Source organism: Mandrillus leucophaeus, unplaced genomic scaffold (genome assembly GCF_000951045.1).
Source record: "Mandrillus leucophaeus isolate KB7577 unplaced genomic scaffold, Mleu.le_1.0 Scaffold1310, whole genome shotgun sequence".
NCBI lineage: Eukaryota > Metazoa > Chordata > Mammalia > Primates > Cercopithecidae > Mandrillus > Mandrillus leucophaeus.
The window spans coordinates 173,030-185,887 of NW_012101267.1; the positions used below are offsets into that span (position 1 = coordinate 173,030).

At 40.5% G+C, this 12,858-nt stretch overlaps 1 protein-coding gene across 1 annotated transcript in view; it reads left to right on the forward strand.

Moving 5' to 3' along the window:
* The window catches only part of DNAJC12 (DnaJ (Hsp40) homolog, subfamily C, member 12), a 30,287-nt gene extending 28,124 nt beyond the window's left edge, over positions 1 to 2,163 (forward strand). Inside the window, exon 5 of the mRNA XM_011972877.1 lies at positions 1,618 to 2,163. Within this exon, the coding sequence (XP_011828267.1) occupies positions 1,618 to 1,712 (95 nt within the window). The 3' untranslated portion in view covers positions 1,713 to 2,163. The remainder of the gene's footprint in view (positions 1 to 1,617) is intronic.
* The last annotated feature ends 10,695 nt before the right edge of the window (positions 2,164 to 12,858 follow it).

A 12,858-nucleotide genomic window follows, 5' to 3' on the forward strand; every position in this document is an offset into this window, starting at 1 on the left:
ATAGCTGTTTGTTGCAGAAAAATAAGAAAGTACAGATAAACAAAAAAGAGTATAAAAAATGAAAATTGGCCAGGCACAGTGGCTGATGCCTGTAATCCCAGCACTTTGGGAGGCTGAGGCGGGTGGATCACCTGAGATCAGGAATTTGAGACCAGCCTGACTAACATGGAGAAACCCCAACTCTACTAAAAATACAAAAATTAGCTGAGTATGGTGGCTCATGCCTATAATCCCAGCACTTGGGAGGCTGAGGCAGGAGAATCGCTTGAACCCGGGAGGCGGAGGTTGTGGTGAGCTGAGATCGCACCATTGCACTCCAGCCTGGGCAACAAGAGCGAAACTCTGTCTCAGAAAAACAAACAAATAAACAAACAAAAACAGAAAATCACATCTATTGTAACAATCCAGGGATAAATACTATTAATTTTGGTGTACCCTTTCTTATCTGTTTGTTTGTTTTTTGAGAGAGTCTCACTCTATTACCCAGGCTTGAGTGCAGTGGCACACTCTCGGCTCCGCCTCTGGGGCTCAAGTAATCCTCTTGTCTTAGTCTCCTGAGTAGCTGGGACCACAGGCACATGCTACCATGCCCGTCTAATTTTTTGTATTTTTTTGTAGAGACAGGGTTTTGCCATGTTGCCCATGCTGGTCTCGAACTCTTGAGCTCAAGAGATGCACCTGCCTCGGCCTCCCAAAGTGCTATGATTACAGGTGTGAGCCACCATGCCTGGCCTTCTTTTTTTAGATTTAAAAAAATTTCACATAAATACTCATGTAAATAATGAGTTCAGGAATGAGATCATACTATATAAACAGTTTTTTTTTTTTAACTGTCACTTAGCAATATGCTATGAGCATTTTTCTATGATGGTAAATATTAAAATATTGTTAATGATGATATCAAAACCTTTTAACCAGCTTTCATTTGCTAAAGTTTAGAATGTTTCCTGGTTTGCAAATAAAATTTATAAATGGTATCATTATAAACATCCTTACAGTTAAATTTTTGGGTGCATCCATTATTACTTCCTTAGGATACATTTCAAGAAGTAAAATTATTGGGTCAAAGGTTTATACATTTTAACAAGTTTGATAAATATTGCCAAATTGCCTGCCAGAGGAGTTTAGCCAATTTATACTTCTAGTAGAGAAGGAAAATTACCTTCTTTTCCTCTGGATTTCAACAATGTTGTTTATTGTAACTAAAAAAGAAAAATCTTATTACCATGGAATTCAATTATAGTACTTGTATTTCCAGGGATCCTTTTACCATTGACTTTTAACTTTTGAAAGGTTTTTGAAAACTGTGAAATTTGTTTCGAATTTCTTTGCATGTGAATTGTCAAAATCCCCACCACCGGAGGCATCTATGTATTTCCTCTTATTAAGTATTTAAGCATGTGAGGTCTTATCATCCATATAAATTGTAATTCCTGTTCATAAGAATTCCAGTCTGCTTAAGTTAATCCATTTCTCTAAGATGTTAATAATTCACACCAAAGTCTTACCCTTACATTGTACCTGTTGCAGTGAAATTTTATCCCCAAGCTGTTTTACTGTAACAAGATTGACTTTTCCTACTTCTGATTTTAAATATTTATTTTTTTTCCTTTAAAGGTTTTTCAGATGCGAATGGTTGGCACCTTCGTTTCCGCTGGTCCAAGGATGCTCCCTCAGAACTCTTGAGGAAGTTCAGAAACTATGAAATATGAAATATCTCTGCTTGAAAAATGAGGAAGAGCAAGAGTGTCTTCTATGCTGCCAACATGCAGTCTTTGTTTATATATTAAAAATGTCATGTTTATATGTCATGTCTGTGAATTGCTGAGTACTAATTGATTCCTCCATCCTTGAATCAGTTCTCATAATGCTTTTTAAATGAGAAAAATTCAGAAGATGAATTTCTCCCAATATTTGAATAAATTAAAGCTCTTAGATACAGAGTAGATTGTATTATATGCTTTTTCCTGTTAACACTACTTATAGAAATCCATTAAAAAATCAGTCTCTGTATAGTGTATTTAAATATTTCATCGACATACTGTGATCTCTATTGTGATGGATGTACAAAAAATGTTTTCTTACCCTTGACTTACAATGAAATGTGAAATTACTTGTCTAAATCCCGTGGAGAAAAATAAATAATTTTCCCAAAGTTCATAATGAATTTATAATTCAATTTTTTTTAGGGTCTTGCTCTGTCACTCAAGCTAGAGTGCCGTGGCATAATCATAGCTCAATACAATCTCAAACTCCTGTGCTCAAATTATCCTCCTACCTCCGCCTTTCTAGTAGCTGGGACTAGAGGCACACACCACCATGTCTGGCTAATTTTTTATTTTCTGTAGAGATGAGGTCTTGCTATGTTGCCCAGGCTAGTCTTGAATTCCTGGCCTCAAGTGATCCTCCCATCTTGGCCTCCCAAAGTGCTCGGAAAACAGGTGTGAGCCACCATGCCCGGCCTTGATGGTATGGAAAAAATAATTTGAATAGATATTTCTAATTTAATTTTAAAAGTTATGATTTATTTGAGGAAATTACATATATGTGTGTATATATGTGTGTGTATGTGTGTGTGTGTGTGTGTGTGTGTGTATGTATATATATATTTTCTTTTTTTTTTGAGATGGAGTCTCACTCTGTCACCCAGGCTAGAATCCAGCAGCAAGATCTCAGCTCACTGCAAACTCCGTCCCCCAGGTTCAAGTGATTCTCCTGCCTCAGCCTCCCAAGTAGCTGGGATTACAGGTGCCTGCCATCGTGCTGAGCTAAATTTTGTATTTTTAGTACAGATGGGGCTTCACCATCTTGGCCAGGCTGGTCTTGAACTCACATTGTGATCCACCCACCTCGGCCTCCCAAAGTGCTGGGATTATAGGTGTAAGCCACCATGCCCGACTGGAAATTATGTTTTTACAAGATTTCTTGTGTTATATAAGCAAGTCATATTTTATTTTATTTTTTTGAGATGGAGTCTCACTATGTCTCCCAGGCTGGAGTTCAGTGTTGTGATCTCATCTCACTGCAACCTCCGCCTCCCAGGTGCAAGTGATCCTCCCACCTCAGCCTCCCAAGTAGCTAGGCTTACAGGAGTGTGCCACCATGCCCGGCTAATTTTTTTGTGTCTTTAGTAGAGACGGGGTTTCACCATGTTGACCAGTCTGGTATCAAACTCCTGACCTCAAGCGATCTGCCCACCTCAGCCTCCCAAAGTGCTGGAATTACAGGCATGAGCCACTGTGCCTGGCTGCAGATGATAAATTTATAAATTACATTCTAACTGTGAAAATGAACCTGTTAGGTAATAGAACTTCTTTAGGTTGGAATTATTGATGAAAACATGTAGTCTGTATTTACTTTTTAGCTTGCAAACAAATGAAAAATAAAGAAAAAAAAAGGATTTTGGAGTAGAGGTTCCCTAGTCAGTGACAGAGTTTTCACTGGGCTACAGCACACTGAGAAAGATAAGAGTATAGCAAGTGCTATGGTATGAATGTTTATGTTTCTCCCAAATTCACATGCTGAAATCCTAACACCCAAGGTGATGGTATTAGGAGCTGATGACTTTGGGAGGTGATTACGTCATGCGGGCTCACCCTCACGAATGGGATTAGTGCTCTTATGAAAGAGAATTGAGAGAGACAGACCTCTTGCATTCCTTCCACCGTGTGAGGACACAGCAGGAAGTCACCATCTGTAAACCAGAAAGTGGGGCCTCACCAGATAATGTATCTGCCCTGATCTTGGACTTCCCAGTCTCCAGAAATGTGAGAAACAAAATATAGTTGTTTCTAAGCTACCCAGTTTACAGTATTTTGCTAAGTGGCCCAGTGGACTAAGACAGCAATTTTGTTTTCCATTTTTTTCCCACTCCCCTCTCCCACATACAGTGTCTTTTATTTTATTTATTTATTTATTTATTTATTTATTTATTTATTTATTTATTTATTGAGACGGAGTCTCTCTCTGTCGCCCAGGCTGGAGTACAGTGGCACAATCTCGGCTCACTGCAACCTCCACCTCCAGGGTTCAAGCAATTCTCCCTGGCTCAGCCTCCTGAGTAGCTAGGATTAAGGTGCCCACCACCACAACTGGCTAACTTTTGTATTTTTAGTAGTCACTCGAGGTTTCACCATGTTGACCAGTCTGGTCTTGAACTCCTGATCTCAGGTGATCCACCTGCCTCGGCCTCCCAAAATGCTGGGATTACAGGTGTGAGCCACCACCCCCGGCCACTTGGTTTTTTTTTTTTTTTAATTTAAATTTTTGTAAATTATTTTATTTCTTCTGTGGTGATTTAGAGGGACTATCTTCAAACCAGTACAAATATTTCATAAACAATATCTGGCTGTTTTGTAACCTACTGAGTAATTTGTTGCACAATAAGCCACCTCACATCTTTCAGCAAGAAATACATTAAATTTGAATAGTAAAGACGTTACGCAATGAATTAGGACACGATTAAATTTGATGTAAATATTTCTTCGGGGGAAAGGACACCACACTTCTACTTAATGAAAAGGAACATTTTTACAGTTCAGAGGTCTTTTATTATGTTTTACACCTATTATGCCATGAATTCATAGGGAATAGATTCCAGCAGCTCAGGCGCCTTCCCATTACTTCTCACAAAGTGCGCTTCTCTGGGTGGAGCAGGCTGGCGCTTCAGTTGAACCCAGGTACCTTTCTCATCGACTTCCTTATTTTTCGGATCATTTTCCTTCACGCGTTTCAGGAGCTATCTTGGCTCTTAGAGTGTTTAATGTGGTCAGCAAGCACATTGATTCTCCTGGCAAGAATCTTGCCCTTAACTCGTGTGTTTATAACAATGGCAACAGCATGCTGGGTAACACTGTAGACTCTTCCGGTTTTGCCCTGGTCACTCTTGTGGGGCATTTCTTTTTGAACAGTATCCATTCCCTTATGTCTACAGTGTCACCTTTCTAATAGATTCGCATATATGGGGTCAAAGGAACAAGTCCACGTTTTCTAAAAGGCCTGGAGAACATCTATGGGTGCCTCTCCTCTTCCTTTCCCTTTGTGTTTGTTACTTTGGCGAATTACCGGAACCCGCCAAAAGGCAACGGTTGCCTGTTATAATGCCTGCCTCGCCCTTGTAGGCACCCAAATAAATACTATATTGAATAAGTGAAGTTTTGAACCTAAGAATCAGGGTTTTATTTATTTTTTCTCTTTCCCCCAGACTGTCTGATTTATAACACTGATGACTTTTAATGACTTGTCAAAGGCAAAAACACTTCACTCCCGCGTTCCACTCTATTTTTACTACAGACTCATTTCCCAATTGTCGACAAGATTGAGCACCAGCTCTTGTTTACTTTTCTTTCCCATAATGCCTGAAGCCTCCAACATGAAAAAGAGACGTTTCTCCACTTTAAGGGAGGTTTATGATGGGGCAGGCTTGTACTAAGCACTTTATGTACTTGATCCCATTTAACTTAGTAGCAGACCTTTTACACTCAAACACTTAAAAATACTCCCCTGAACTCAAAGTATGAAAAGGGAGAGGACTGTGCTGTGATAACACAGCCTTTTGAATGGAAAGTAAGAGGAAAACAGGACGTTTCTTCAATAATTCAGTTCAGTTCCCCGGTGTGTCCAGCACAACTATAATCTGGTGTACTTATATAGAATAGCACACTTTCTTTTTTTTTATTTTTTAATTTTTATTATACTTTAAGTTCTAGGGTACATGTGCATAACGTGCAGGTTTGTTACATATGTATACTTGTGCCATGTTGGTGTGCTGCATCCATCAACTCGTCAGCACCCATCAACTCGTCATTTACATCAGGAATAACTCCCAATGCAATCCCTCCCCCCTCCCCCCTCCCCATGATAGGCCCCGGTGTGTGATGTTCCCCTTCCCGAGTCCAAGTGATCTCATTGTTCAGTTCCCAGAATAGCACACTTTCAACCCCACTTATTTTTGCATTGTGGTTCAACTTCATGCCATAGCAAACTCATTATGAAAAGATATTTTTACTTAATGATTATTAACCTCTAAAATCAGCAGCTCTAAATGGTGAAGATATTTTCTCATATTTGATACTGACTGAGACACATCTTGAGAACATTATGTGATAAATAATATACTAGCATTTGTGTAGGATACACACACACACACACACACACATATATAAAATACACAATATACATATTTTGTAGAGATGGGGTCTTACTGTATTGGCCAGGCTGGTCTCAAACTCCTGGCCTCAAGTGATCCTCCTGCCTTGGCTTCCCAAATTGCTGGGATTTTAGGTGTGAGCCACAACACCTGGCTTGTGTAGAGTATAAAAAGGCTTACGTCATGTTTATGCCCTCAAGGAGCTGATATTCTAGTGAAGTAAGACATGTATGTGAATCTCTGTCAGTTTAAAAGGAGTATATCGAATTAGTTTGAATACGTAATGTACTTAGAATACAAGGAGTAAGTGCTATGTGTATTAGTTACCATTCTTACTGCATTACTATGTGTTGAGGCACTATTTCTTGCATACCATTCCTTAGATATCCCATTCATTTACACACATATATGTGTTTCTGTTCTTTACACACATGGTAGCATAGTATATCCACTGCTGAATAACTCCCATTTACTCAGTTAATACATCTTGGGAGTTTTTTCATTTTATTGTGTGAGTGCTGCTTTATTCTTTTTACCTGCTATGTAGCATTCCACTGTGTGGATGAAACATAGTTTTTTCTTTTCTTTTTTTTTGTTTGAGACAGAGCTTTGCTCTTGTCGCCCAGGCTGGAGTGCAATGGCGCCATATCAGCTCACTGCAACCTATGCCTCCCGGTTTCGGGCGATTCTTCTGCCTCAGCTTTCCAAGTAGCTGGGATTACAGGTGCCCGCCACCATGCCCAGCTGTTTTGGAACCATACTTTTTTTTTTTTTTTTCTCAACTTGTCCTCTATTGATGCCTTTTCAGGCTATTTACAATTTTTTTTTTGCAATCACAAATAGCACTGTAATGAACAGCTTTGTAAAAACTATTTCTTCTATGTAAAGTATGCCTGTAGGATAAATGCTTTGCACTGGAATTTCTGGATTAAAGAGTACGTATGTGCATTTAGAATTTGATTACCATATTCTCAAGAAAGCAATAGGTGCAATTTGACAGGTTTCAGAGATCTTAGGTCCACTGAATTGATAAACCCTGGAAACAATGCTTATTCATTAAGATTCTTGCCTTCAGATTTTTTTTCACTCGAAACTGGACTTTGTTGAGTGGCTCAGTCTGAAGCTCTGTGCTTACGAAATAATTTACCCAGCACCTTCGCTAGCACCTAATACCAGGGACTGCCCAAGATATAAAGCAATACTAAAACCACAGTACACATTTCTTCTGGCACCTTCCACAGAGAGAGAGGAAAACAGGGTTTTTTTGTTTTTGTTTTTGTTTTTTTTTCCCCCAGTGCTATGGCTACTTGCCTTCTGGGTATCCTGAAATGTTGAAATACAATTTTAAAACATTTTTGCTTTTTTAGGTAAAGGGCAATTCAACAGAGCAATGCTGGAAAACCTAGGCAGAATTCATAATTTCCAATGAATCCAAATAATTTTCAGTACCTGGACATATTCCCAGCCTGACAAAAATATGCTCCTCGATGAGCAAATTAGAAATACAGAAAAGACTTTGCAGATATTCCTTCTATATCACAGAGCTGGATAAGGAGAAGATAAGGTTGTTTTTCTGCTTATGAATTTTCATATCCTTTCCCTGCCCAGATCTGATGGTTGTTACAAGATCAATCACAGCAGCAAGCATTGATGACTAATACAGTTATTGAGAGGAGTCTTTAATTTCCTGGAGGCAAACACCATTACTTGCCACTTCTACATCACAGACGGGAGTTGCCAGGACTACTGGGGAGTCAGTGATGGAAGAAATTATAAAACTGATGCAATTACTGAGAAAATGATGAAATGTCTCACAATGAAAGGCTTCAATTCCCTTCAATTTCAGGTTCTGTGATATGCATCAGTGTGGCCTTGTCCACAGTATTACTACTTCTCAGTTCTCTGTGGCAACTCACCCTCATTGTGGGAGATTGTTTTGCATCAGGCAGTTCATTCTTACCGTTTCTCCTCCCACCTGGCTTCTTTTGTTTCTTCCAATATTTTTGCCTTGATTATTTCTTATATTATTTGTGGAATTTAAGAGAGGTTGTGAAGAAATGAATCTTTCTCTAGTTCTAAACTACTGTGGTACTTAGGGCAAATTATTTGTGCCCCCTGACACAGTTTCTTCTACCTGTGACTAGATAAAAGGATCTCCCCTTTGTAGAACATAGGATCTTGGCCAAGCACTAGCCCCAAAGTTGGCCAATTTAGGACCTTGAGTGGGAGCCAGGATACTGTGGGAACTGGCAAGGAGTTTGTAGGCCAAAAGTGGAAGTCGAGGATTGTCAGGGACATGGAAGGCAGAGAAAGAGGATGTGTTTTCTCCATCATTCCTTTCTAATAACTCATCCTTTCTTACTAGTCTTTTAAGTAAAAGGACAGAGACAGAAAGGGAAAGATTATACTTAATTAGGTACATCTATAGACAACCGCCCCAAACACCTCAATTATCTTTTCACATTCAGCTGAATTTGATGCCATTCTAGACAGCATCCCACCTTTAAAGACAAGGGTGAAATTTCTACTCTTGTCTTTAGAGCTAATTTCTCATTAGAGCTGGAAATGAGGCTCTAAACCAGGTCTAATAATAATATCAACAGTAACTACTACCTTTAATATTAATAATTTCCAAAGCATTTCCTGATATAACTTGTTTGAATCTCACAACTAATCTCATTTCGATGTAGCTTTTGTTACATTCCAAAAACCATAATAGAATGGAAAACATTTTTTTTTGTTCTTTTTTTTTTTTTTTTCCTTAAACCACTGGTTCTCAACGTTGGATTCAATGGGGAATATGAAAATCCTGGTTCTCACCAGCGACATTGTGAAGTATGTATTTGGTCTTTGTTTCTATTTCCTGTCATAGGGCTCTTAAAACCCTTGGAATCTCTTTTGTATGTTAATGAGATGACTGGTGGCAGGATGCAGCTTGGTCACTGGAAAGACCATGGCATGATTAGAAGGTTGGGACTTTCCTTCTTACTCCCCAGGAGAAGGGAGAAGGGCTGAAGGTTGAGTTGATCACCAATGGCCAATGATGTAATCAATGATGCCTAGCTAATGAATCCTGCATAAAAACACAAAAGGACAGGGCTTGGGGAGGGGCTTCTGGATAGCTGAACACATGGAAGTTCTTGAAGGGTGGTGCCTGGAGAGAACACAGAAGCTCCATGCCCCTTCCCACATACCTTGCCCCACCCATCTCTTCCACCTGGCTGCTCATCTTGGGAAAGAAAAGAAACTCCTTTTTTTTTTGAGATGGAGTCTTGTTCTGTCCCCAGACTGGAGTGCAGTGGTGCAATCTCGGCTCACTGCAGCCTCTGTCTTCCAGGTTCAAGCAATTCTCCTGCCTCAGCCTCCCAAGTGGCTGGGATTACAGGCGCGCACCACCACATTCAGCTAATTTTTGTATTTTTAGTAGAGACAGGGTTTCACCATGTTGGCCAGGATGGTCTTGATCACCTGACCTTGTGATCCGCCCACCTTGGCCTCCCAAAGTGCTGGGATTACAGGCGTGAGCCGCTGTGCCTGGCTGAAAAATAAACTCTTTATATTAATTTTACCTCAGTCTTTTTTTAGGTCGACAATCTGTATTCTTTGTAATATCCTATATAATAAATGAGTGAATGTAAGTAAAGGATTTCTCTTGATTTCTCTGAGCCACTCTAGCAAATTAATGAAACCCAAGGAAGGGGATGGTTGGAACCCTGATTTACTGCCAGTTGGTCAGAACCATAGGACACAAGCTGGGGCTTGCAATTGGCATCTGAAGTGAGGGAGAATCTTGTGGGACTGAGTCCTCGCTCTATGGGATCTCATGCTGTCTCCAGGTAGACAGTGTCACAATTAAATTGAATTTGAGGACACCTTGCTGGAGAATCTGCTGGATAATTGACTAGTTGGTGGTGGGGAGAAATCCCCACACATTTTAGTTACCAGAGATGAAGCATTCTGCATTGTAGAGGAGGGCAGGCAAAGCGGTTTGGTTTTCCTAATATCTCAATACCACCCCATTCCACCAACCCCAGATTTCATGTTTCTGGGTAGGAATTTTACAGCTCTCAGGTAATTCTAACTGCCACTAAGGTTGAGGATCATGGTGGCTTAAACAATACAAACTGTAAATGAAGTGGTTAATGTCTTGGTGGCTCTCCCTCTTCCATGTCATCTGTTATTTCTAGGAGTCGCCATGACCCGAGAGGCACTCTGCTTGGGCTCCCAGACGAGTCTAGGACCTACGGCGACCCCTGTCTCTGCCCTAACTCTCTGATCCTCGTCTCCATCTTGGAGCGCCCCCTGCTGCTGAATATACCTGCTGGTGGAAGAAAGGCGGCCTCCCCTTCTAGCAGCTTCCTTCTCAGCTGACTTCTCTTGAAGAGTTTCTCAGTGTCCGGGACTCACCCTTTAACCATGCGATCACAGATCTTGACTGTTGGGCCTGGTGGGGAGTACAGTCCTAGCTCTCTCTGACCATCTCCTTCCTCTGTCATCTTGTTCCCATGCAAATGCCTTTCCTCCCCAAGCTTCAAAAAAGAAACACCTGGGCCAGTAAAGGACAAAAGATTTCGCAGTGTGTGCACGTAGAGGGAGGGTGATGTGTCTCCACTAGTAGCAGCTAGCTAAAAATGCTGTTTTAGAAATTCCATTATTGTTCAAACAAGGTGGGACAGAAAATGTTAGAAATAGAAGCTTTCAATCATTTGATGTGAAGGTTGTTCATCAAACAATACTTAAAGAGAAATAGCTGTGTGGTGTTAGGCAAGTCCCTTCCGAGTCTGTTTCCTCCCTTGTAAAATGAGGAAATATAAAATTAAACTAGGAAAATTGTGAATCAAAATCAGACTGATTTGAAAAGTTATTTTCAGGTTTAAATTCAAGGACTCAGGGAGTTTCTTTGTCATAGCAAGGCCGCTACTGGCAAAACACACATTGTTCATGGTGTAAAGTGTGTTGGTGAAGAAGGTAGCTCTGGGGATGGCACCAGCAGTGTGATGTTAGGCAAGTTCATTAACCTTCCTGTGCCTCAGTTTCCTTTTCTGTAAATCTGTAAAATGGAGATGGCAACTACCTTTGTGTAGGACACAAAATATTAACTGTTAATAGTAGTGCTATAGTTTTCATTTTTTTTGTTTTTTTTTCTTCAAGACGGAGTCTTGCTCTGTCACGCAGGCTGGAGTGCAGTGGCACCATCTTGGCTTACTGCAACCTCTGTCTTCCAGGTTCAAGCAATTCTCCTGCCTCAGCCTCCCAAGTGGCTGGGATTACAGGCGCGCACCACCACATTCAGCTAATTTTTGTATTTTTAGTAGAGACAGGGTTTCACCATGTTGGCCAGGATGGTCTTGATCACCTGACCTTGTGATCCGCCCACAGAGACAGAAAGGGAAAGATTATACTTAATTAGGTACATCTATAGACAACCGCCCCAAACACCTCAATTATCTTTTCACATTCAGCTGAATTTGATGCCATTCTAGACAGCATCCCACCTTTAAAGACAAGGGTGAAATTTCTACCCTTGTCTTTAGAGCTAATTTCTCATTAGAGCTGGAAATGAGGCTCTAAACCAGGTCTAATAATAATACCAACAGTAACTACTACCTTTAATATTAATAATTTCCAAAGCATTTCCTGATATAACTTGTTTGAATCTCACAACTAATCTCATTTCGATGTAGCTTTTGTTACATTCCAAAAACCATAATAGAATGGAAAACATTTTTTTTTGTTCTTTTTTTTTTTTTTTTCCTTAAACCACTGGTTCTCAACGTTGGATTCAATGGGGAATATGAAAATCCTGGTTCTCACCAGCGACATTGTGAAGTATGTATTTGGTCTTTGTTTCTATTTCCTGTCATAGGGCTCTTAAAACCCTTGGAATCTCTTTTGTATGTTAATGAGATGACTGGTGGCAGGATGCAGCTTGGTCACTGGAAAGACCATGGCATGATTAGAAGGTTGGGACTTTCCTTCTTACTCCCCAGGAGAAGGGAGAAGGGCTGAAGGTTGAGTTGATCACCAATGGCCAATGATGTAATCAATGATGCCTAGCTAATGAATCCTGCATAAAAACACAAAAGGACAGGGCTTGGGGAGGGGCTTCTGGATAGCTGAACACATGGAAGTTCTTGAAGGGTGGTGCCTGGAGAGAACACAGAAGCTCCATGCCCCTTCCCACATACCTTGCCCCACCCATCTCTTCCACCTGGCTGCTCATCTTGGGAAAGAAAAGAAACTCCTTTTTTTTTTGAGATGGAGTCTTGTTCTGTCCCCAGACTGGAGTGCAGTGGTGCAATCTCGGCTCACTGCAGCCTCTGTCTTCCAGGTTCAAGCAATTCTCCTGCCTCAGCCTCCCAAGTGGCTGGGATTACAGGCGCGCACCACCACATTCAGCTAATTTTTGTATTTTTAGTAGAGACAGGGTTTCACCATGTTGGCCAGGATGGTCTTGATCACCTGACCTTGTGATCCGCCCACCTTGGCCTCCCAAAGTGCTGGGATTACAGGCGTGAGCCGCTGTGCCTGGCTGAAAAATAAACTCTTTATATTAATTTTACCTCAGTCTTTTTTTAGGTCGACAATCTGTATTCTTTGTAATATCCTATATAATAAATGAGTGAATGTAAGTAAAGGATTTCTCTTGATTTCTCTGAGCCACTCTAGCAAATTAATGAAACCCAAGGAAGGGGATGGTTGGAACCCTG